Source organism: Adiantum capillus-veneris, chromosome 18 (assembly GCF_014529385.1).
Source record: "Adiantum capillus-veneris isolate H3 chromosome 18, ASM1452938v2, whole genome shotgun sequence".
NCBI lineage: Eukaryota > Viridiplantae > Streptophyta > Polypodiopsida > Polypodiales > Pteridaceae > Adiantum > Adiantum capillus-veneris.
Genome location: NC_140948.1, coordinates 19069005 through 19095092, shown reverse-complemented (window position 1 = coordinate 19095092; position 26088 = coordinate 19069005). Strand labels below are relative to the sequence as shown.

Below are 26088 nucleotides of genomic sequence, written 5' to 3'. Positions count from 1 at the left end.
TATTGGGGGAGGAAAACTATATCTAATGTGGGTGTTCCTCAGTGCAATATACAATGAAATCTCACTCAATGGCAAACGACAAGCCAACCGAAAGACATGAATGCATAACTGAAAGGATATATAGCAAGAAAATGAACTAGCAGTAGGCAGTGGGCACAACCAGATAAACTCCAAACTCAGTATGAGCCCCAATATATCAAGTACAGAATAGCTGGCAGCGTACACAGCTCTAGACCAAGTGCTTGTAAGATACAAGGGGGTTGTCGAGGCTCAAACAATGCGGGAAGAGTGCCATGAAGTCCGCTCGGAAACCACTCCTTTGTGCCTTGCCAAGCGCCTCTGGTCCACTAAATTGCTGATGACTAGGTCCACCAGCCAAGTGACCGCCCAAGAGTGAACCAAGACCAACTTTAACTATCAACTTCTATTCCATTGCATGTGACACTGTAGTCTAGCTATAGGTTGCTTGCCACAATACCACTCACCATCTCAGTGAGTGACTGCTAGCAATAGAGAACAACCAAATTGCAAGCTGCAGTACTCCGAAGAAATAAAGCCATGGTATGTATTGACCATTTGAAGGAAGCTGATGTGGATAAAAGGGGTGGTATTAATGCTAAGGCCGTGGTTATGGACCCGGATAAACACCAAATCCCAAGGCAGAGGATACATTGGAGATGGAACCCTAGTCCCCTTTGTTGAACCAAACATTGTCTGCGGAGCTTGTGAAGCTGTGAAGGGATAATCATGGAAGTGCCTGAAGAGTGAGGCATATGCGGTAGATTGTTGGGAGTAAGGAGGGTGTGGTGGCAGAGCCAATTGTGACGAAGCCGATGCCGTGGTGTGGAGCTCGTATGTGTATGCTTATTTTACCCTATAATGTGCGGTGTACCACCGTGACTACCTACCGTCCCCGTACAGTCGCAGTGGTAGTAGATGACAAAAGATGCCATGCTTTGAGGCATAGTAGCAAAGTAGTAGGACCCATAGGATTTCCCTCATTAGTAGTAGTCAAGGTCGCAAAAATTTCAGTCTGTAGTAGTGTAAATGGAAATGTTGAAGATACTATACCAAGAGTGACTCCATCCATAGCCTTGTGGACTGGTATGGGATCGGCTCCTACGTGAGATCCTCTATCACGACCCTAAATCTTCCATTTGGAAATTTATCCGTGTCTGGATAGTATGATAAGTAGAACAATAGCTGGATGCAGTGCATAACAGTTCAAAACAAGCACACGAATAAGATGGTGTCCCAGTTTGTTCAGGAAAGTTATAATCTATTATTTTTACAGTGGCCACCCAAGAAAGTGGCCGGCCGGACAAAGTGGAAATATGTCTCGACGGGAGTCGACAGACTAAGTCGAGAGAGACATGAGATTGGTTGAGTTATTGATGCTCGAGATTGATCAGAAACACGAGTTTTAACGCTTGCTTTTCATTTTTTAAGGTTTAAAACGTAAAAAAATGAGTGGCTGGGTTAGTATGAAAGTGGCCAAATGCTTAACATTAAAATAAGACTAAAAAACACAGCAACTAGCATGGGTTTTAGAAAAACGAGCGCTTGCAGTTTTGCGATACATCTCTCTCTCTCTCTCTCTCTCTCTCTCTCTCTCTCTCTAGAGTGCCTATCTTGGAGGACATTGAATCTCTATAGCCTTTTGGATACTGATGTATATGTATATGATGCCTCGACTGTCAGAGAGCTCCATTGTATCAGCTCACCCTTTGTATTCCCCTTGTATCAGCTTTCACCCCACCCCTACCCACTATTTTCTTTTCAGTTCTTTGTACTTTTTGTACCCAAACCTGGTATTAGATTCACCACATGTAACCTTTTGGTCTCATAGGTCATTTTGGCCTTCTGAAGATGTTAATAATACATTTCATTTCATTTCATTTCTCTCTCTCTCTCTCTCTCTCTCTCTCTCTCTCTCTCTCTCTCTCTCAAGGTTGCTCCTCTCTCGCGTAAGGCTGTTGTCTGTTCTGTCCTGCGTCCATTGCACTGTCGTGCTGTTGTTGTGCTGCTTGCCTGTCACGTTGCCGTTCAGGCCCTGCTCCTGCAGCTGTTTCGTCCTACTTTAGGCTGCTCCTGTGCTGCTGATCGCGCCACTCCCACGTTGCTGCTGCTGGTTGCTGTCCGCCTGCTGCACCACCCACAGCCCCCTTCGTCCAGGGCCCCCCCCCCCCCCCCCCCCCCCCCCCCCCCCCCTGCGGGCAGGTACAAGTCTGACAGTCCATCTGCAACAGGGATTTCGAAATCACTCTGCACGGAAATTTTCAGAAATGCTCAGAGTTGCAGACAGAAATTTAGAAATACAGAAAATTCAAGTAAATCCAAAAAATTCAGATTGGAGATTGTTTTGCAGAAATTGCAAGGGTACGCAAAATGTATGATCCGGTGTGCATAGTGTTGAAACATGTGTGCATAGTGGCTCTCGTTTTCCGGGCGGCGATTAAGCATGAGGAAGCAGAATGATAAGACCGACCCCTTAGAGGATACCATTCAAAAATGCAAAGAGGAAATGACGGAGACCATTACCAATATGAACCGCAACCTATTGGGAAAAATAAATATGCTCGACGGACGCGTGATGATCCAAGAAAGCAAGATAAATGCAGGGGAAGATCGTGTGACGGCTCAGGAGGAAGAGATTGCGTCACTCAAGAAGGATCTCGCCGAAGCACGACAACAAGAAACCCACTGGAAGAGGGGGAATTGCAACCCTCAGTAATTGAAGAAATCAACACGATCAAGGAGCAATACAAGCCATCAAAGAGGGAGAAGAGCAACACAAGGAGATGACGACTTCTTGGGTAGATGTTATTACAAAGACTGAACAGAAGGCGGACGAAGCCGAGAAATGGATCGAGGTTGCTAAGAAAGGAAAAGGCAAGGAAATAACGTCTACGTCCACACCACTATTATTAATGTGACACTAGAGGAGGAGCAAAGAAGACGTGCGCGCGCTTTACATGTGAGAATTTGCGGCCTTAAAGACAAAGATAATGTGGACGGAGAGGTAAAGAACTCATGGCTTTGTTGGGGGTTCATGAGCCGATGCACACAAGAGCCTGGAGAGTGGGCAACGAGAAAAATGGAAGCAATGGGGAAACCTCAAAAGAAAGGGCACTTATCCTTCGTTTTCCCTCCATGGAAGCGAAGGTCTTTTTGAAGAAAAGGCAAACTCTTAAAGAGACGGGCATCTTTCTCGAGGACGATCTTACCCTCTCGTTGATCGCTCATATGCAGGAGGTAATGCCAGAGATTAGAGCGGCAAGGGGAAAAGGCAAGATTGTCTTTTACCGAGATGGAAGAGTGGTAATACTTGAGCGACGCTCCAATGACGGTGCGAGACTTATGGGACCACACTCAAAGTTGCTGCCTGGAATCGTAATGGATCTATGCGTCTTGATGTGGGTGCTTTTGAGGATAGTTTTACTGGAAGAGGACATCATCTTCTACTCTGAGACACATCAGGCTCTTGGGCAATCTATGCCTCACATCAGTGGATACAGATGGGAGACAGCTTACAGACAAGAGACGCGATCAAAGCACAGAGGACAAGGCGCAGCGGGAGTGGCAGTGTTATTTAGAGAGGAGTTGCAGCCATTGATACATATAGCCCGCAGGGATGAGCAGGATAGGTACATGTGGGTGAGATTGAGAGCAGAGACAGGCATATATCTTACATTGCTATTTGCTACTTTCTCCCGAGTACGTCAGCCTATGCATCACCCAGAGGACAGTCCCCCTTTTCTATTTTGGATGATGACATATGGGAGTTCTCTAGAGATGGTGACATTATCATTCTAGGGGACTTCAATGCTAGGACGGGCCATCACTAGATAGTATTTTACGATACTTCATAGGAGATGCTGAGAGAGCTAGATGTTGTAGAGACGGGCCTGTCCAGACTATCACAGGATGTGGACTATACTGAGTATGGGTGACACTTGATAGACATGGGCACTGCACATGGGCTGGCCATCTTGAATGGCCTACAGAGATTTCCTGCTGCGGAGGTTTCACATGCTTTCCACACAGACATGGAGCCAGCACTGTGGATTATGTCATGGCACAGCCGAGTCTCGTCTCTAGTATCCATGATCTCACAGTTGGGCTCAGACCGGTTGGGGTGGCAGTGGATCATGCTCTTGTGTTGTTGACCATCTCCTTCCAGTTCAGTGTAGTACACAGGCCACCGGTAGCAGTCCCTACTCGCTACACCTTCACGCGGAAGATGGATTCTGTATACATAGACGGGATATACAGATGCCTATGCACTGAGGAGCTTACTACTATACTGACATAGACATTACATGATGTAGCAAACAGAGGCATACCCACACACCCAACGTGAGCAGAGACGCCGTTCAGGGAGCATGCCTCAGAACAGCTGGTATGATGAGGAATGCCGCGAGACTAGAGCTAGACTTCAGAGGGAGGTGCTATTGGGGGACATCACTCACAGACAGTCACAGATTGACCTTCGACGCCTAGTGCGGCGGAAGAAGAGGGCATTTTTGGCCCGACTAGAGCAGGATCCATAGCAGCTCTCTCATGAGCGGTCCCCCCCCCCCCCCCCCCCTGCCATTACCTATACAGAGACCTCGGGTCAGTACGTGTCATCTTTGTACACAGTACTTGGACAGCCGCCCTTCCCGACCCTCCTGATCCATGTCCACACACATGTGCTTTTTTCACCATTGAGATGGTGAAGAAAAGCCATTGATAGGATGAGGACTGGGAGAGCATATGATCATGATGGCTTAGTGGCTGAGCATTTCATGCATGCCAGAGATCCGCTAGCAGAGCTTCTAGCAGTTATGTTTAACCGTGCCATGTGTGAGGGATTGCCTGATACTTGGAGCCTATCTACGATTGTACCTATCTTCAAGTCGGGAGACCCTATGGAGCCTGGGAACTATCGCACTATCATGATTGGACACACACTGGCACGGTTGTACGCATCCATTCTCGAGTAGCAGTTGAGTAGATGGGCAGAGAGGGAAGGAATGCGTGCAGCTGGGCAGGTAGGGTTTAGGAGAGGCTTTTCTACTCTTGACCATATCTTGACACTCGGGGCATTTATTGAGGAAGGCAGATCTCGTGGGAGACGGATCTATTGTAGCTGTGTGGACTTCCGCAAAGCCTTTGACACAGTACCCAGAGCTAGATTGATGCGCAAATTACAGGAGATGGGAGTACCCACAGAGCTCATTTGGGGGATCATGGCATTGTATAGATCAGTAGTAGGGCATGTACGCACCTCTGAGGGTCTATCTACACCGGTTCTCTCCACTATTGGGGTGAAGCAGGGCTGCCCGCTCTCTCCTACTCTATTCGGTATGTATGTGGATGAGGTTGCAGACTACATTGAGAGCGATGGTGATAGGGGTGCACAGTTGGTAGGGACATGGATTCCACTATTGTTATATGCTGATGATGTTGTGTTGATCTCCGACTCTCCGAAGGGGATGCAACGTCACTTGGATGCTTTGCATAGGTTTGCCCATGAAAGTGGTTTGTCTGTCAACCTTGGTAAAACCAAAGTTAGGATGTTTAATACCACCCCACAGTGGATTAGGAGGTCGGCACCTACATTCACATACGGCAAGAAAACGGTGGAGTCTACAGATGCTTACACTTACCTTGGAGTGGTTTTTAGTGGAGCTACTTTTTCATTGAGGAAAGCAACAGAGACTAGATTGACTAGAGCCCATGCAGCATTGGGTAGATTGGAGAGGATGTGTTCACAGGTTCAGTTTGAGGAGCCTCGGACGAAGCTCTGGCTCTTTTACACTCTAGTGGCTTTTGCATTGCTCTATGGAGCTGAGATATGGGGACCTTCATTGGATCCTCACGGGAGGTCGGGGTCGCACTGATGGATGGGGGAGCATGGAGAAACCTCTTGTCTCTATGATCTTGTGGCTCATTAGAGCTAAGGCTTCAGTACCATGTGCCATTATCCGAGCAGAGCTAGCGGCCCCTCCACTAGTGGTTGAGGCGGTCACCAGATCAGTCTCCTTCATACACCGCATGTGGGAACTTTCCAGAGACAGATATGCCTGCCTTGCACTTGAGTCCTCTCGACTATCAGGGAGATACGGCATGCTGGTACGGGGAGATGACATCATGGTTTCAGGCACATGGGTTCAGCATAGACAGGTTGCCACCCTTTCAATACTCATTGGATGCACCATCTCTCACTCTTACATAGTCCGAGATCACCAAGCTCATCCGCCAAGACTTGACTCAGCTAGACACTAGGAGGACATGGATACAACCAGCATAGGAGCTTGGCACGAAGATGGCTTTCTACAGAGAGCATCTTCTCCAGCTTGTGGAGGACGGTTTTGTGACAAGACCCAGATACATGGACACCCACCTATTTCATGGGATACGATGTGCTATTGGCCAGATACGCACATCTTCTCACGAGCTGTGGATTGAGACTAGGAGATACAGTGGAGTACCAGCAGAGGCCAGGATATGCCCCTTGTGTGACATGGAGCCCGAGTCAGAGTTGCATTACACATGCCGCTGCCCTGTCTACTACGAGATACGAGACCGCTTCCATTGCCTGTTTAGAGAGGGTTTTGGAGCACTCTCCTAAGTCATGGGATACGAGGATCGGAGATGCCTGGGTTTGTTCTTGCTCGAGCTGCGCAGACACAAAGATAGCCTGATGAGTGGAGAGGCTAGCCAGTCTCAGAGACGGATCACAGATTTCTTCAGAGCAGACACTGGACATCCGGAGGAGCTACTCCCATAGGAAAGCTCACATTCGTCACACACCAGAGGGACACTAATCGACCGAGCGATTGAGCTAGGGAGATCCAGGCCCCCACGAGTGCGGAGGACTACACAGCACCGGCGGAGGCTACATTAGAAGATTCCAATCACTCTGGCCAGGCATGCACGACGCCCGGTCAGACTGCTGACCATGGAGGAGATTGGTGAGATCCGCCAGCAACCGATGCTGGATCTCTTGTGATTTAACTATTTAGCTATCCTAGCCAGCTGCTCACTTTACCTAGTTTACATCTAGCAACTTAGGATTCTGTAGTATTTTTGTTTTGTTATGTTGTTATTTTGTTACTCTGACTTTGTATCAGACCCTTGTAACTTTCTGGTCTCATAGGTCACTCTAGCCTTTTGAAGACGTTAATATAACATTTCATTTCATTTTCATTCTCTCTCTCTCTCTCTCTCTCTCTAGAAAAATCCTATGCTAGGCCTTATAAGCTGGTACCACTACCATTTGGGCTTTCGAATTCGTTGTCAATTCCAGTCAAGGTGCCCCCGTTCTAGTACCACATAAGTGAGCAGACAACAATAGAGATTGCTCCCGCCAAGAACATTCCAGCACGAAGCAGAATTAGCCGCTCTTGGCTGCAGATATGATAAATTTCAGCCAAATTGGCTCATAATACATGCATCTCTATGCTTGAGAATAGTCCCTCGGGACAGGGAAGAGTAAACTTTTCCGGTTTATGTGTTGTAATAATTCAGAACTAGTAGAAAATCTCCTCAAGGGGGGTGTGTTCACTTTCCGCGTTGTGTTCCAAGTTCTGTTCCGTGTGGATACGTGAATCTAATCAAATAATCACAGAAGTATTTAAGTGCACGCCTCCGTTTCCGTGACATTTTACATAAGTATTTTATAAAAAGAAATATGCCTGATGTACTGGACTGAGGGTGACAAATGATACCTTATCGATTCCTCATCTAATTTAACTGATTGTCTTGGTCTTTAGGCAACTCAAGGGTGAAAGAATGTGTTCTCTTTATCTGTTTCATGGCAAACAAAGGTTTTTGTGCTTGGGTTGTGCGTAGCCCACGGGGGCAGTCCCACTGCATGTACATTCCCTTGTGTGGCTCCATGAGGCTCAACAACACTGCATTTAGGAGCGTTCGAAAGTCCAGCAAGTTTGGCCTTGAGTGCTTGGCATCTTAAGTTTTGGATGTCATCTACTCTTGGGGTGCAATTCCATGCTGGCTCCTGCACCTGCTATGAGCGAGCTGTGGACATAAAGAAGCCAAGTGGTGCCGTCTAGTGGGGAGTGGCTTCTTGTTGGCCAGGTGTGGCTTCTTGTTACCCAGGCATCTACTATTGGAGTGCAATTGCATGTCGGCCCCTGGACTTGACTACGAGCAGGCTGCGGGCATAAAGAAGCCAAGTGGTGCCGTGCCGACTCGTGTGTGTCCTTTAAAAGTCAATCAGCAGCCTGGCAGCTTGGTTAATTTGGAGAGTCAGATGCATCCTGGCCATTGATGCGGTTACTCTCACCCTGTTGAGACCATGCGGACCGCATCCTATCATGAAGCAAGTAATACTACATTCTATTCGGTGGTGACTGTCTTTATGTTTTCCTGTATCAGTACTAAGATTTCTTACTTTGCATTGGTACTGTGATACTTTTGTAAAGAGAAGCTGCTATGATGTTTTCTGTCACATTTATACATTTGTCATTTGAGGTCACATTTTTATGGTTTTCTTTAGATTCCAGTAAATTGCTTCTACAAAAGGGCCTGCGTACGATTTGTGCTCAGCACATGATCAGCGAGAAAGAGGTAAGCAATGGGTGTGTCTGGAGTTACAGAGCTGGACTGTGCAGATTTTGAAGTATTATGTCTCGTTTTGTAGCAAATTAAAGCTTTGCTTCAAAGCATTGGCCAAGACATGTGCTCGGACTGGTCAGATTGGACATCGGAAGGATCCAACAGCACTTTTCTACCGAAGTTCCTGAAAGCAACACCTCTTGATCACGTGACCAGAAAATTGCAGGTAAATGTAACAATCTGTCCAATTAATCTGTAAAAGCGCTAAGGTCTCTAGACTGCTCTTTCTTTTAGTTGGATGTAATCAGATCCGAGATCAACAATTAGGGTGCGAAATGTCCCTAAGATTTGAGGCTTGACTGCAGGAAATGCTCAGGTTCTTGCAAGATCGAAAAATGCGCGTTCGGTATCCTTGCCATGTGAAGGGTTATGATGCAAAGGAGCAGAAAACTCATTATAGGATGACAATCCATGTTCTTGATGATTCTGTTTTCCGGAAGTATCAGACTGCAATGAGGTATTTTTAGTGTTAATAAGCATTGGGTGGATACAACATAGTTCATAGTATTGACCTGCTTTAGGCACTTTCTTTTAGGGATGATTCTTTTGCAGTACACAACATACGGGTTTTGGGGATGCTTGTTACTTCCAGAAAATTTGATTGACATGACATCAGAGGGTTTCCTTTTACTCAAGAGAGAAAAAGTGAAATGTAATACTAGCTTTGAACAAAGGCCTAAAGAATCTATGAACGAAAAATCCAGCTTGCCCATGTGCTCACCCTCTCTCTCTCTGCTTAGCTACTAAGCTCATGTCTCAAAAGTGATGATGTGGCATGGCTCAAGATAGACATAGCGAGAGAACCAGTGATGATATGGCATGGCTGGCCATACAACTGACGTGGCAGATTTCTGTAAAATTTGGTGTAATTTCCACTGATGACATGTGGCAGCTTCTGCGTAAGTTTTTGGGCGAATTTTAGCCAATGTTTTGGAAGGCACTGATTTAGCTAAGACTGGTTTTGGGCCCAGGAGCTCTCTAGCAGATCAGTGTATGGTTAAACATTGCACAACGAGCTCCTCTGGAAGTTGAACTATGTGATTATCAACAAAAAGGAAGTACCGAAACGGGAGCCATACTTTGAGGCCAATGCATCTGGAAAGAGAACGGCACTCCAATGTGAACCTTCGAGTCTCAAAGAGTGAGCATCTTGGGCGTGCCAAGTAGTGAACTTTCTAATCTCTTTCCGAGAAGAAGCAAAAGGACATCTTTGGATATGGCCCTGAAATCACCCAAAAACAACCTTCCAAGCAAAAGTTTGCCAGTTCCCAAAGCTATGTGACGTCATTTGCATACACATTGACACCAACATTTGTGTTCAAGGTTGTCTCTGCTGACCGGAGCAATAAATTTGGTTTCCGGGCCAATACATGTAATATTAAGAATGTTCAATCCCCCATTTTTTCGTGGAGTACATATCTTCTCCATAGACAGTAATCTCAAGCCTTTCTTTTGCGGACGAGTTCTCCAAAATTGCTCCAAAATCTTAGACATCAAAAGAGCAATTTTTGCCGAGACCAATGGATTAATGGCAAGCAATGGTGTAACTTTTGGCGTATCCGCTGCAATACCCACCCAGTCAGCTTGCTTTCAAGAAGAAATAGACCATGCAAGTGGGTATCCGAGATGTCGGACTATGTCAGAGGGAGGAATCATTTCACCCGGTGAGAGAAGAGAACAATAGTATTTCACGTGAAGAGGGAGCAATTTAGATTCCGGCTGTCAATGCATACAAATCTAAAGCATCCATGATTGCTTTGACATTCGAAGGATCATTTTTAGGCAAAAACATTGAATCATCAGTATATGCTTGTCCAATGAAATCTTTGCCTGGAGGAAGAATCAAACCATGCAGCTGATTGTTTTTGTCAAATGATCCATATATTTCAAGAGAGGATGCGTTCTAATTGCATACAACAATGCACTCAAAGGACAACCCTTGCGAATTTATCAGTGTAAAGTCCATGCATGGGTAAGTTCTCCATCAATGATTCTTGAGGATTGACTTTGATCATACAACCAGTACACTACATTCCTCATTTTAACGCCAAAGCTCAAGTGAGCCATGTCAAAGAAATGAATTCCCAATGTATTGAATCAAAAACTTTTTTGATATCCACTTGCGTGAGCAACATAAGTTGCGTATATTTTGCATACCTAATCCCCATAAAAACGTTGACAATATTATCAGGTATCTGCCTAGGCATAGAACCATATTGAGCGATATGCAAGCCAAAATAAAGACATGTCTTCAAGCGGTTGACAACCATTTTCGCCGTTAACTTATAGATGACTGGCATCAAAGTTATGGGTCTCTAGTGATTGAAGGATTCATGCAAAGACGGTTTTGGTATAAGTTTCATCAATCCCTCCTTTCATGATGTAGGCATACATCGAGATTCCCATGCATGATTCATCATGATAAGCAGCGGATCTTGCAAAGAATGCCAAAATTGTGCAATAAATTCCATTGTTTAACCATCCCAACCAGGGGATTCTCTGCCAAAGTAAAAGGCTCTTCCATGCTCAAAGCCTCTTGGTCCAAGAGAATAGGTTGAACCTTAGCCATTAACATTGCCCTAGCATGTAGGATATGTTGATCTGGAACTGCAGGAGCGCCAAGCAAAGTATGGTAATGAGTTGAAAAAGCTTGACAAAGCTGATGCTTATTGGCCGTTCATTCTCCACATTCTAACATGACACACTTGATTGATTCCTCTTGTCTGGCTTGATGCAAGCTTTTGAACAATTGTCTTGAAGAGCATCCTTTATCTATGAATGTAGCTTGCCTTGCGCGAATTTGCCATTTCTTTAACTTGCGATGGTCATTAGTCATCAGACAAGACTTTGCTTGACACAGTCGCTGCGGTTCCTATATCTCCTAATTCATTCAATTGTTGACATGAAAATTTTGATGAAGAAAGATGCTCTTGTTCCTCATGCATGAACCACTTATCATATTCTTCAATGACAGATTGCATCTCCATCACAAAACGAAACCAAGCAGTATGAGGATCAAGCCTGATTTGATGAAACAAAGAAACAATCACAACGTCCACCATATGCCTCAAAACTTCATGCGATAAATGTGATTTACATGTAACAACCGTTTCCACGGGCATACCAAAGTAGAGGCCCAACCATAGAGGACTATGATTTGATAGCTACAAAGAATAGTCCACCCACATCTTACATACAAAATGATCGTATTGTGATGCATGTAAGTCACCTAGAAGAGTGTTAGTAAAACAATCCTTATACTGATCAGGAAAAGTTAGCGGATCTTTATCTGAATTCGACAAGACATTTTCAGCACTCATCTCTCTATCTTTGACAAAAATCAAGTAAGCAGAAGGACACTTCTTTATTTCTTTTTTAACAGTGATGTGATTGACCATGGGTATAGGCCAATTACTAGCACTCGCATCTACATCATACAGCTGCCCTTTGAAAATGAAGGACAGTTTCTTATTTACATAATCTGGGAGAGGATGAATTCTGTAATGTCACAAAATGATGATGTGGCATGTCTGCCCGGAAATTGCCAAGATTTAAAGTTATAAGTTGCTCCCACTCATAGGGTCCCGTGTGATGGGGCTCTGGGGACACAAAAGTAATAAAAAAAGAGAGATTGCGTGAAGGATTGACGTTGCAACTGTACGGACGCTCTGCGTCTTGTAATGACCGATGACGTGGCAATTGTACGAAATTTCGTGATTTGCGTTGTAGCTTTTGGGTAGCGCCAGCTTTTGGGAAAGATGCTTTTGAGTTGAAGCTTTTCATGTATTGCTTTTGAGAGCCCTTGGGGCCTTTAGATATGTACTTTGAGGGCCTCCCGTACTCAAACTTGCTGACGAGTAGTTGAACAAAGAAGACCCTCGGACTCTGTAACTTTGCCCAAGCATTAATATAAAATTAAATACCGAAGGAGGCGCCAGACTTTGGGGCCAATACCTCTGGGCACGAAACTACGCCGGGCTGTGTCAAACTGTGACAAAGTTTGTGAAGTATTTTAAGTGATTCTCTTTTGTGTTGTGCCAACTTTCCAACTTGGGGTGTCCTAGTTTGTTATAGTGGTATCAGAGCTCAGCCGATTTTCCTTCCATCAGGAAATCCGATCCTTTTACCACGACATTCATGGATTCAAGTGACGAATCCCGCAAGAATCAGACGAACCCACCCGACTATTCCGGATCGGGTGAAAGTAAGGGAAATTCAACTGGGAAATTGGAAGAAGACTACGAGCCTCCACGGCCTACGGAGTATGAATGAATGGAGATGCAGCGTCAACAACAGGTTGATGCTTGTGCTAAGCAAATGCTCCAGTATTCGAAGAATCCCCAGTATGCGAAATTTTTGACCTGACACCCGATTGATGAGATGCATTCTCGATGGCCTACGGCCTCGATTCAACATTCAAGTCCGCATTGAAGAAACCACCTGCCCTGCGGATGTACACTGAAGATGAACTTGATGATGTGATCGAACGACGAGTCAAACCAAATATTGAAGACCACAAAGCATTTAAAGAGATGCAGCAAGGGAACAAATTACCTTGGTTATTTGGGTCGACAGTCTTCTTTTGCAAATGCATGAAAAGCCAAGAAGCGTGTACGCTTCGAGGGTGTGTCGAGTTCGTCCTCATCCTCTTCTAAGAGTTCCGACAGCTCTCTCTTTTGATTCCAGTGATAAGGACAGAAAGGGAAAGAAAGGATGGAAGAACCAGAGACATGGAAAGAACAAGAAAAGGACTAAGAAAAGTAGATCCTACCAAAGATCTTGGAAGTTTTTTGACAGTTCTGAGGAGGATTCATGCTCTTTTGAAAGTTTGGACTCTGATGACCAGATGTTTTATTCTAAGAGGAAGCACTTTTATAGAGCAAATCAATACGATTTCCTCGAAGATAAGAGCAAGAAGACCATAGAATAAAGGAGGGTAGACAAGCAATAAAATTTGATACCTTTTTAGGTTTTCGAGATGCGCACAAGGCTCTCGCTTTTATTCAGTAGCTTGACATAGCTTTTTTTGGAGGGTGCTATTCAAATCACTCTAAGATTAGAAGGGCAGCATCCTATTTGAAAGGAAATGCATGGACATGGTGGTCCACTCTTTTGTTACGAAAAGAAGAATCGACAAAGTGGCTAAATTTCAAGAGACTTTTTATTTCTTCGTGGCTTACTGAGGAGTACGAATGTGATTTGATTACCGCTTGGAATCATTTTCGGGGAAGATTCTTTGGATCTTTATTGTGAGAGATTTTGGGATGTTTTTCTTTTTGCTTGATCTTTTAAAAAGATCTGTTTTAAGCAACAAATCGAGCGATTTTGTTGTGGACTTCACAAAGAGATACGAGACTATTGCTTATTACAGAAATCTGAGTCCATATAGAAACTGATGGGACATGCTAAGCAAGGGTTTTCTATGCATTCTGGTAACTTGACTTATCCAACAGAACAACTTTCGACGAATGATGACAGAAGAAGAGTAAAGTAAGATGCACGTTTCCGACTGACAGAGGAACACAAAGACGAATACCTCAAAACCGGAAAGTGCTTTGACTGGTGCGAACAAGGACATATATATTTGTGCGGTGCCCGCAAAAGGCTCAAGAATGAGAAGGACCGACAAACCAAAATAGAACTGGGTGAGGAGAAATTCGCTCCAAACCAGATATTGGAAAGGAAACTGAAAAGGATACTGATGTGCTCACAATATGCTGCTTTATGATTTTATGAAAAACAACTTTGAAATGGGAAATTCCCAAAGATGACTTTGATTTATGTGTGGAATTAATGTTTTTTGGGATCTTGTTATTTGTGTACAGATAACAGGTGAAATCGAGAATGAAGTGTTGAGGAATTTGCATATGAATGCAATCGGGAGCAATGAAAGCTCCATAATGAACCTTCTTACGATAAGAATCATGAATTTGAATGATGATGATGAGTGATGATGAATGGGATGACTAGATATTGTGGTGAGCGTATCAAGAGTTCTCGAGGGATGAGATGGCTACACAGGGATAAGATGACTAGATTGAATGATTGAAACACTCTGTTTAGTATGAACTAAGTGTGTGTTTGATGAACAGGAATTCCCGGAAATTAGCTTGATTTTTGAGTGCTCACTCATGTGATCGTATTGAGTGCAGGATTGAAAGATGAAATGACTACAGCATTTCAATCTTGAGAAATCTATGGACATGATTGCAATAAGAATTAGTTAATCCGACATCGGTGAGGTTCAATGTGGATCTAGATACGATTGCTAAGTACGTTCCCAAGAATCATGGTCCTAGATGTGGATGGATTTTTATGTGATATGGTATGAATGAGATGTGAATGTTCAGTGACTGTCGTCTTTGTGTAAGTGTTGGATTTGTGTCGTCTAGTACATCGGTACTTAGAGTTAGTATCTACTGAACTGGTTTATGTCTTATGTCTGATTTTGCAGGCGTAATCAAGGGGGATTACAATTCTTTCAAGAAGGGGGTATGTCACAAACTGATGACGTGGCATGTCCACCTGGAAATTGACAAGATTTAAAGTTAGAAGTTGTTTCAACTTATAAGGTCCCGTTTGATGGGGCCCTGGGGACACGAGTAATTAAAAAAAAAGAGAGATTGCGTGAAGGGCTGACGTGGCAGCTTTGCGGACGCTCTGCGTTTTGTACTGACTGATGACGTAGTAGCTGTACGGAATTCCTTGATTTGCGCGGAAGCTTTCGGGCAATGCCAGCTTTTGGGAAAGATGCTTTTGAGTTGAAGCTTTTCATGTATTGCTTTTGAGAACCCTTGGGCCCTTTAAATATGTACTTTGAGGGTCTCCTGTACTGAGACTTGCTGACGAGCAGTTGAGCAGAGAGGACCCTCGGACTCTGTGACTTTGCTCCAAGCATTAATATAAAATTAAATACGGAAAGGGGTGCTAGACTTTGGGGCCATCACCTCTAGGCATGGACGTACGCCGGGCCGTGCTGACTCTAGTTGAACTGTGACAAAGTTTGTGAAGTGTTTTAAGTGGTTCTCTCGTGTGCCGTGCAAGATTTCCGACTTGGGGTGTCCTAGTCTGTTACATGTAATGCCAAGGAATTCCCAAAATAACATCGCAGCCTTGTATTGGAGCAGCTACGAAAGACTCTTGATCAGAGTACTTCCCAATCTTTAGATTCAAATGCCCTTTAACTAGAGTGGAATTCGTAGTCAACCCTTCAAAGGCTGATCCTGAACTGATTGGAATACCCAATCTCTCGGAAGTAGGTCCAAGAGATTCTGAGGTATCCAATGAAATGAAATTGTTGGTGGAGCTTGGATCAAACCAGATCAGTACTCTTTGCCTATTCAAGTTGCCCACCCTTTGAATAGGTGTCTCTTTCTCCACCTTGGTGTTGGCTGTACGTCAGTGTGGGAAATCTGGTTTCCTGTGGCCTCTCTCGCCACAATAGAAACATTTGCTCTCTTCCATGTAGGCCTTCACATGAGAGGGGGTTAGGAATTTGCTTTTCTTTTCTCCCTCTGGATTGTTTTCTAGGCCTTCAGGCTGAACCGAAGGTCGCTTTGGTGTGGAGGTTTCTGGCTCAGTAGTGAGAGCCTTCTCCTTTGCATGAAATGTACTAAAATCTTACTTGCGAGGAGTCTCTTTCGAATGCAAGCTACCGGCTATCAGGGTGGACTGCATCCTAATTCGGAAAGTGTTTCGGTGTTAGAGCTTCTGAGCTTCATACTTTTCTGAAGTATTGGCTGGAGTTCACTTTAAAACTTGTGCATCTTCTCTTCATTAGAAACTTTCATAAAGGAAGTAACTTTTTTTTTTCCAAGAAAAAGATCCTTCTATTAGTTAATGAAACTGCCCATAGGCCTACAACCACCTCTACAAGAGAGGGCTACAACAATCCTGAGGGGGAGGCTCTCCCAATGAAACAACAACATATGTACAATGAGGCTAAATCAAGAGATGGGAGGAGGGAAAAGCCACACAGGTGGACGGTAGTGCATCTAAGCACACCCTGGACCATGGTGAAGAAAGGCCCAGGGCGCCAGAGTCGAAGGAAAGCCTCTCTACGCTCCTGCATGCGATCGGAGCTGCCTTGGAGTCTCTCGAACTGTCCTATGAGAGTATGGATCAGCTCTAGCCAAAGATCCCGAATTGTCTCTGCTGGTGTTACATGGCGAGCCTCAACGACGTGGAAGCAGCGGGCCCGCCATATGAACCAGAGTGTCAGGCCGCAAATGAGCTCCCAACACTCCTCTCTCTCACTGGACCACTCCTGTGGAGTAAGCTCTATAGCAGGCCGGAGTGTAGGTCGACCCCCCTGCCTCACTATCGTCCTGTCGGTGGAGGATAGCTCAAATTGAAGTGCTGGGCCCATGAGAGTGGACCAAGTAGCTGCTCCCCAAGTGTACTGCCATGCTGTGGAAAGAGCTAGCATCAACCGAAGAACACGAAGCCAAACCTGTTGTGCCAAAGGACAGTCCCAAAGACAGTGGTGCTGACTCTCCACAAGATGGTCACAAGCTGCGCATGCTGCGGAGCGATCACTATGTACTAGCCAGCTCCCAACTGCTGTAGCTCTATGTGCAACCAGCCACTGGAACAAAGTGACTCGCCTCGGCTGTGTGTGGGTGGACTTATTGATATTCTTATGCTACAATATCATCATCTTTGTGAGAGCCACATTCGGCATTGTGGACACATTTTACGAGGCCAATACGAGACGTTTGGTCAGCTCCTTTTGGGCATGGCGGGATTCAAGGAGGTGTATGCATGACTATTGCGGTTCGGACTCTGATGATCGCATGTTTCATGCAAAGAAGAAACACTTTTACAGAGCTTTTCTCAAAGATAAGAACAAAAAGACGGGAATTTAAAGAGGTTGAAATATGAATCCTTTTCTGGGTTTCGAGATGCTCCGAGGGCTTTGGATTTCATATTGCAGTTTGACATAGGGGCATTACTCAGAGCAATCCAAGATCAGGAGGGCAAGGGAAATGCACGAACATGGTGGTCCACTCTTCTTCTGATGGAAGAAGCTCCGACCAAGTGGTTGAAGTTCAAATGGCTCTTTATTTCTTCCTGGTTGACCCAGGAGTACGAACGAGATGTGAGAACTCTTGAAACCATCTTCGGATGACCAAGGGTGACACCTTTGACGCATATTATGAGAGGTTTTGTGATTTTTTTCTACCGACCTCTTCGTTTAAGGTCACTTTTAAAGAACAGATTGAGCGGTTTTGCCACGGACTCCCTATAGAGATCCGAGATTACTGCCTTGAACAAAAGTTTGAGTCTATATAGCAACTAATAGGACATGCTAAACGGTGATTCTTGATACATTTGGGGAATTTGACCTACCCCATTGATGAAGTTTTGACTCAAAAGACCAGACAGACCTCGACCAATGATAATAAAAAGACAAAAAATTCCCAGAAAAAGAAAGATGCACGACCCCGATTGACTTCTGAAGAGAAAGCCGACTATCTCAAAGAGGGGAAGTGTTTTGGTTGCGGGGAACAAGAGCACATCTCCGCAAAGTGCCCCAAAATGGCACAACGAGGACAGACTGAAGGCAAGCCAGAGAGTTCTAGAGCAACGGAAGAATGCGGCAAAAAAGGCAAGATGAAAGCAGGTCTGGTAGCGGATTGCATGGGAACCGACCCAAGCCAGATGGATGAAAGTATGAAACTTTGCCGCGCATGGGGCAAAGGAAAAGATCATGAAGACCTTATCTTCTTTGATGGAGGAGCCAAGGCCAACTTCATTTCGCCTGAATTGGCAGCTCGACTTGAGATTACGCCTGACAGGATGCGGCCACCGACGAAGGCAGCTCTAGCGGCGCCCGGATAGGATGTAGCCATTACATCTATCATTGGCAAACTTTGTTTCCATTATTAGGGGTATTTAGGGCACGATGACTTTAACATCATGCCTTTGGAAGGGTGTGACGTCCTCCTAGGAATTCCTTGGTACCATAAGAACAAGGCCGTGGTCGACTATCGGGCCAAGAAAGCGACTTTGACCAATGAGAAGGGCTGAAAAATGAGTCCGTCCCTATTGTAGCGGATTTGAAAAGCGGATATCATCAGATCAGAATCGCTCTGGGAGATGTCTACAAGACGGCCTTTCGTACAAGCTTTGGTTTATACGATTTTTTGGTGATGCCTTTTGGACTTACCAATGCTCTAGCAACCTTCAACCGAATGATGGATACGATTTTCCGAGAGCATCGATCTTTTGTGGGCACTTTCTTTGATGATATTATAGGTTTATTGAAGGATGAAGCAAAGCATCGACACCATCTGCTACAGGTCCTTCAGGCATTGCGTGATCATAGATTGGTTATTAATGCCAAAAAAAGCGAGTTTCTCTTGCCATAGATTCATTTTCTGGGACACATCATCTAATCAGCAGGAGAAGAAATGGACCGGGCCAAAATTCAGACTATCCACGATTGGCCTGACTTAAAGAATGTTCATGAAGTTAGAAGCTTTTTGGGCTTGTGTTCTTAGTACCGGCGGCTCATTCGAAAGTTTGTAGAGATAGCTTCACCTTTGCACTTATTGACTCAAAAAGGAGTCCCTTTCTCATGGGGACCGACAGGGGTGACTGCTTTTCACACATTCAAGAAAAAATTGACTACTAGACTAGTGTTGGCTTTGCCAAACTTGCAAAAGCCATTCGAAGTTTATTGTGATGCTTGTGGTCGTAGTCTGGGAGCGGTCTTGATGCAAGAAGGCCATGTGATTGCTTATGAAAGCAGAATGCTTTGAAGGCCAAAATTTATGGGAAAGAGCTATTGGCAGTGATCGATGCTCTTACACACTGGCGGCATTATCTACTCGGAGCCGATTTCACAGTCTTTAGTGATCATCAGAGTCTACGCTACTTCTTGTCACAGAAGCAGCTTTCGGAAAAGCAGATGCGGTAGGCTAACATCATGTCATAGTTTCACTTTCAAATTGTCCATGTTCAGGGATATTAAAACTTAGTGGCAGGGTGCAGATGCATTGTCTCGGAAGCCCCTCGTCTTGACTATTTCCGCGGCCCGTCATAGAAGGTTTGAGGATGTGGTTGACCAGTACGCCACCGTTCCGGATTTTACCGATGTTTTTACTCGGATACAGAATGGGGAGATAGTGCTAGGCTCCTTGATGAAGAAAACAATGTTGTGTGTTACATAGCCTTTGACGGAAAAGGTTTTGACAGAGTGCCACTGTCCACTATTTACGGGTCACCGTGGCATCAACGTCACCTTGAAGGGGGTGGAGCATTATTTCTTTTGGCCGAGACTCAAGAAGGATGTGGACGACTTTGTTTACAGTTGTTTAGAATGCCCGAAGGTCAAGTTTTGACACGCATAAGACACAGCCTTTACCCATTCCCACCTGGCCCTGGGAAAGTATTGCAATGGATTTCGTCTTTGATGTCCCGAAGATATTGAGTGGGTTTCATGGCATTTGGACTGTTATTCATAGATTTAGCAAGCAAGCTCACTTCATTCTAGTGAAGAAAACAGTCAAGCCGTATCATTTAGGGAGACTGTTCATTGCACAGATATTTCGATTACATGGCATGGCTAAGACAATAGTCTCCGACAGAGATCCCCGATTCACGAGTTTGTTTTGGAGGGCTATTTGTGAGAACATTGGCACGTGGTTGCAGTTCTCGTCATCATTCCACCCGTAGAAATTTCACGTAGATTGTATGGCTACACAACCTGCTTTCCACAAAATAGCTACTAGAATTTCATATCGTACATTCCCAACGACGATGTACGTGCAGGCTCCTGTCTCATGTTAGAAACAACTGTGGAGTAATGGAAAAGGCTGAAACAAACCAATAAGCACACAGACAAACCACATGAAGAACATACAAATGACGAGTTACGACAATGGTCATACTTGTCAGAAATTGCTTTTACATGATACGATACATTGCCAGGACCCATCACCATGTGTGATTGTAAAGCACAAAAGTGCCATGTCCCATGTAGTCAGATGGCCAATCTGAGATCGCAAATTCAGTTGTTTTGGATTTGTTGAAATCTTATATCTCTGATCAAAAGACTCAAAGGGAATTTTTTTTGCCTTTGGTGGAATTTGCCTACAATAACACGGTTCACTCTTCGACGGGGAAGGCGCCCTTTGAGATAATTGAAGGTGCTTAGAAGGTTCCACCCTTTCTCAGCACTAAAGACAAGATTTTTGAAGCCGACTGGTACACGAGGGACTTGGACACTACTTTTGCCAAGGTCTGCGAGGCTTTAGAGAAGTCTCAAGTACGACATAAGAAGGCAGCAGATCGACATTCACGAGATTTGAAAGCAAAGAGGATTGGGTGCTCTTACGTTTTGAGAAGGCACGCCTAAGGAAACGAAAGGGAAAGGGGCGGCTTTTTCCAAAGCTTAGCATGAAGTATTATGGCCCCTTCCAGATTAAAGAAAAGATAAATGATGTCTCCTTTTGACCTAAGCTGCCCGATACTTGGAAGATTCACAATGCATTCCATGTGAGTCTCTTGAAGATGAGAGAGTACAAATCATTTATGTTTAATCTCGAGAATTCCATTTCATAAAGTCATACAACAGATTACCGTCAACCCAACAGTATCCCTGAAACCCATAGGGATATCAATGACTCTATTCAATCCAGGTAATTTGTGACAAAGGAGTGGAGTGGCTTTGCTCTTGTGCAATCCCTCTGCACCATATTCAACCCTACTGATGTGCGGGATCTCTCGGAGTAGATGCAGCTAAACCGAATGCTTCAATGTAAAGTTCCAAAGTCTGAGTAGTATCTGCTAGGTCCTCCTCTTACATCCTAATGCCGGATAGTTCTAGAATTTAACTAAGAACCGTCGAATCACTTTTCTTTCCTTGTGTGCCAAAATATGTTCAGGAACGAGTATCTCCTCGCTCTCTTCCACTTCGGGTTTCTCATCAAGCTCCGAATCAAGCACCTCACCGCTAAGAATTAATTAATCCCGTAGATTTGATACAAAGTCAAAGTAACAAAATTAAAATACTATGGAATCCTAATATAACCGGCCCGTACAATGTAGAGGGCGGTACTATTTCAATTACCTGTTTACTTTACACAGAGCATTGAGAAGGGAAGAGAACACAGTTGCGTCTAGCGACTAGAATGTCACTGCGCACACGAGACCGACACCCTGTAGGCCCCAAAGACTGGCGCCCCTTTCGGTATTTCTTTATTCAAATTAAGGTAGACGATCCGACCACTTAGCACAAGCTTTCACAAAGCTGTCCAAACCTGGCGAGGGCTGAAAACGCAGGTTTTCGACCGGATTTCGACAGCATAACGGCGCAAAAACCCCTGTAGGTCAAAAACACCTGTCTAGGACGGATTCCCTCGATATCTGGAAGCTTTTTGGTGAGCTGTCACAGAAATTCAGCGGGCTGTAATTCTCTGTTTTTCACTGGCAGGAGCCCAAAAGCCTGTACGCGCATCCCAAGGCTCTCACGAGGCTCCCCCGATGTTTCCTTGCAGTTTAGGTGCGAAACCCTAAACCTGCAGAAAAACACAGCAGGCTGTAATTCCCTGTTTCGGATCGTTTTTAGCGGAGCGAACACGCCTACGCGTGTCCCAAGGTCTCCCGCACGCAATGGGACAGTTCCCCTGTGAATTGGACGAGTTTTAACGTGAGAAAACTCTCCAAACTCGCAATCTTTCGTGATGGAACTGTGCGTACCTGTGGGGGATTAGCAATTAGCTAATCCGGTTCTTGTTCAGAAGGCTCTTGCCTTGGCAAACGCGCATAAACCCCCAGAACTGTACATAGGTCAAATGAGAAGCCCACTAGTGGGGCATAACATACTGTACGTAGGGGAGAAAGAGAGCAGTATGTAGCGTGCGGGGCATCACTCCCGTCACCATATTGTGCATAGAGGGCAAGGTAAGCATTCCATAGCTTCTGTACCTACTACAATCCACCTGAGGCTGAAAATGGCGCCCCCTTTGTTGATATGCAGCTCGTTTTTACCTCCCAGAGTGGCAGAATCGCTCACAGGCTGACACGTCGCCCAGTTTCCTAGTTTGGGCTTTTCCTGCTAAAAATATCTCAACTGGTGCGTCAGTTGACTTGGCAGCAGAGCAATAAAATGTTCCCCTTGTCATTCCAGAGCTAATGACGCGAACACATTTTCCGGTCAAAAATAGCAGTTCCCTAAATTTTAGGAGATGCTTCCATGGCGTCCCTATCGGTCTCCTGACCATCATTGAAGACTACCATTTGACCAACATCTACAATGTGGGTTAATTTACAGGCCCCTTTCAACTTATAAAGTTGCAGTGACTTGATGAGTGGCCCAAATTCCAGTTTGGCGCACACGAGCTTCCATACTGATCAGAATTCAGTGCTAACTGGCCCGGGCAGTCCCTGTCTGACCGACCTAGATCCCCGGTGTGAGAAACCCATTTGGCTGCAGCCGTTTCACACTGGCCATGCAATGTCCACTTGCACCTTTTCAAGGGTTTTGGGACAAAGAAGTAAAAATAAAATAAATATATCTAATACTTATTTACGTAAGGCAACAGGAAAAATACACCTCCAGGCATTATGTATTTTCCAGCCTTTAGCTTTAACCTGTAAGCTACATCGCTGATCTTTTCTGAAATCTGAAAAGGACAATAATATCGCATACTGAGCTTAGGAAACAAGCGTTCCTTGCCTTTCCTTTTCCTTAACCTAGCCTTTTCAAAGCGCAAAAGTACCCAATCACCAAGTGAAAATACAAGTTCACGACGGTGACGATGAGCAGCTTTCTTTTGCTTAGCCTGAGTCTTCTCAAGAGCAATCTTTATCTTCCTGTATGTTTCATCCATATCTTGCACATACTTGTCTGCCTCAAATATCTTGTCCTTAGTCTGCAAAATGGGCGGGACTTTCTTCCCTCCTTCCACTATCTCAAATGGTGCCTTACCTGTTGACGTATGCACAGTGTTATTGTAAGCATATTCAACCAATGGGAGATGGTGTTCCCAAGTTGCTTTGTGCTCTGAGACATAACATTTGAGCAGGTCCAAGACAGTAGAATTTGCCTCTTTTGACTGTCCATCAGTTTGCGGATGAAACTAAGAAGAGAACTTGAGCGTAGTGCCCATGTTCTCAAACAATGCCTTCCAGAAAAGACTCGTCATACGTGGATCCCTGTCACTGACAATTGACTGAGGCATCCCATGATATTTAAAGATATTGCTCATGAATATCTTGACCATGTGTTCTAGCTTTATCTTCTTCCTAACAGGAATGAAATGGGCCTGCTTACTGAACCTACAAATGATAGTCCAAATCCCATCATTTCCTGTTTGCGTCCTTGGAAGATCAAAGATAAAGTCCATTTCTATACTTTCCCATGGCCTATGAGGGATCGGCAATGGCTGCAACAATCCCGGTTGCTTCTGTCTGTCAAATTTGACTTTTTGGCATACTAAGCATGATCTTACAAAAATGTCAACATCTTGACGCAAAGCTGGCCAATAGAAGAATACCTCAACCCCTTTCACTGTCACATCAATTCCACGATGCCCAGCATAAGGTGGAGCATGACCTCCCATCAAAATCTTTGGCCGTAACTGTTTAGTAACGCATAACTTTCCATGCATCATGAGAAAGTCATTCTTAAGCATATAGTGCTCATGATGTTGCCCATCAACAAGCTGGTCATAGATCCTTGCAAAATCTGAATCTTCAGCATATTGTGTCTTCATTTCGTCTAGTTCACAATGGTACGGAATTGACACTGCTGAAATTTGGGGCTTTCGTGACAACGCATCAAGCCACCACGTTCTTTTTCCCTTGCACATGCACAATCTGAAAATAGAACGTGTTATGAATGAAAGCATACTCAAGGAAAAATAACATTGTGGAGGGTGAATATATGTGTACACCGCATTGTGGAGAGAGAGAGAGAGAGAGAGAGAGAGAGAGAGAGAGAGAGAGAGAGAGAGAGAGAGTGACATAGAGTGCACAGAGACATGAGAGGATGACAACAGAAAATCTTTGAAATGCCCCATCTAAATGAAACATGCAATCATATATTAATGCAATGATAATAGTTGGGTATACCATAATATCATAAGAATATTACAAAATAACTAGGAGAGCACCGGACCGTGTGTAGGGATCGAGCGGTCCACCCATCCACTTCCGCTTTACTATGGACAGAGAGAATTTCACTTCGCCAGAAGCGAGGCAGAACACCTCCAACCTACCTGAGCCAGACATAAGCTGAGGCCCCTTCGTCTCCCTCCATGAACCCGAGCTCTGAAAGGATCCCAAGTACCAGTAGATTGTAGGGTATCAACACCAACCATACCAGTTTAGGTGCCACGCCTCTTCGATGCCTAGCACTGGATGTTTAGGCAAAGCCAAGGGAAAATCCTCGATGCGTTAGCCGTGTAGGTCAATTAACCCCCGACGCACTAACCGTGTAGATGAGCCTAACAAAAAAGAAGAAGACCTAGGCAACACCCTCGATACAGCAAAGCACCAGTTCAACGACCCTTTTATCTAAGGCTAAGCGATGTAGGTGATCCTATTCTTGTAGCGACGCTGCCATGAGAAACATAACACATGAGTGCAATCACAATAGCACCTTCCATATGCACAAACAATCTTTTCCAAGTAGTTAGACTATACACGGTCTCTACCCTTACACGTCTACCATAAACCATCCAAACCACTTCATGATCTAATTTCAAAACCGTAAACCATAATCCAGTCAGTTTATAGGGGTGAGCACTCCACCCAACTCGGGTGAGGCGCAACCAATCCTTCATAACCACTTTAGAACATAACATGGCTGTAAAAATTTCGCCATCTTTCGGCAGCATCGCCATAAAAAAAAAGAAAAAAGAACAAGAGCCACACCAGCTTCCACCATAAAAATCATAACCATAATCATGGGAGCTTCCACCATAAAAATCATAACCATAATCCATGAGGGAATTTCAGCCCTTAACCATAAATCATATCCACACCGAATCAACTCCCACACTTGGATTTTGACATATCCACTACAATCAATCGGAGTCCATACACATGACTCTTAAGACATGAGCTTTTTATGCAGAAAATAAGTCGGACCAGCAACTAAACATGATAAAAAAACTCCAATTTTGACAACATTCAACCATGCAAAGTTGATGCATCATATCTGCACTTCACCCCTCCAGCACATAGGGCTAGTTTTGACCTAGAAAGGTGGGAAGCAATCACACCCATGCACATGAGGCATCCACATCAACCCATAAGGTTCCATACATCATATGATAACATTCTATCACCATAAACATGATGCAAAACAGCTCTGACCTTTAGATCAACGATAAACCATAACTTCACATATATGAAAAAACTACTTTTTGCCGTTTTTGGGAGCATGCGTAACATGCAAATGAAAGTGTTTCACCGCAAACCAATGCATCAAGCTCAGCTCCATAA

At 44.6% G+C, this 26088-nt stretch overlaps 1 protein-coding gene across 1 annotated transcript in view; it reads left to right on the top strand.

Moving 5' to 3' along the window:
* LOC147435308 (tRNA ligase 1-like) overlaps positions 1-26088 on the top strand; it is a 238268-nt gene that overhangs the window by 110220 nt on the left and 101960 nt on the right. Inside the window, exons 9-11 of the mRNA XM_086488390.1 lie at positions 8510-8580; positions 8654-8794; positions 8934-9085. Of these exons, the coding sequence (XP_086344516.1) occupies positions 8510-8580; positions 8654-8794; positions 8934-9085 (364 nt within the window). The remainder of the gene's footprint in view (positions 1-8509; positions 8581-8653; positions 8795-8933; positions 9086-26088) is intronic.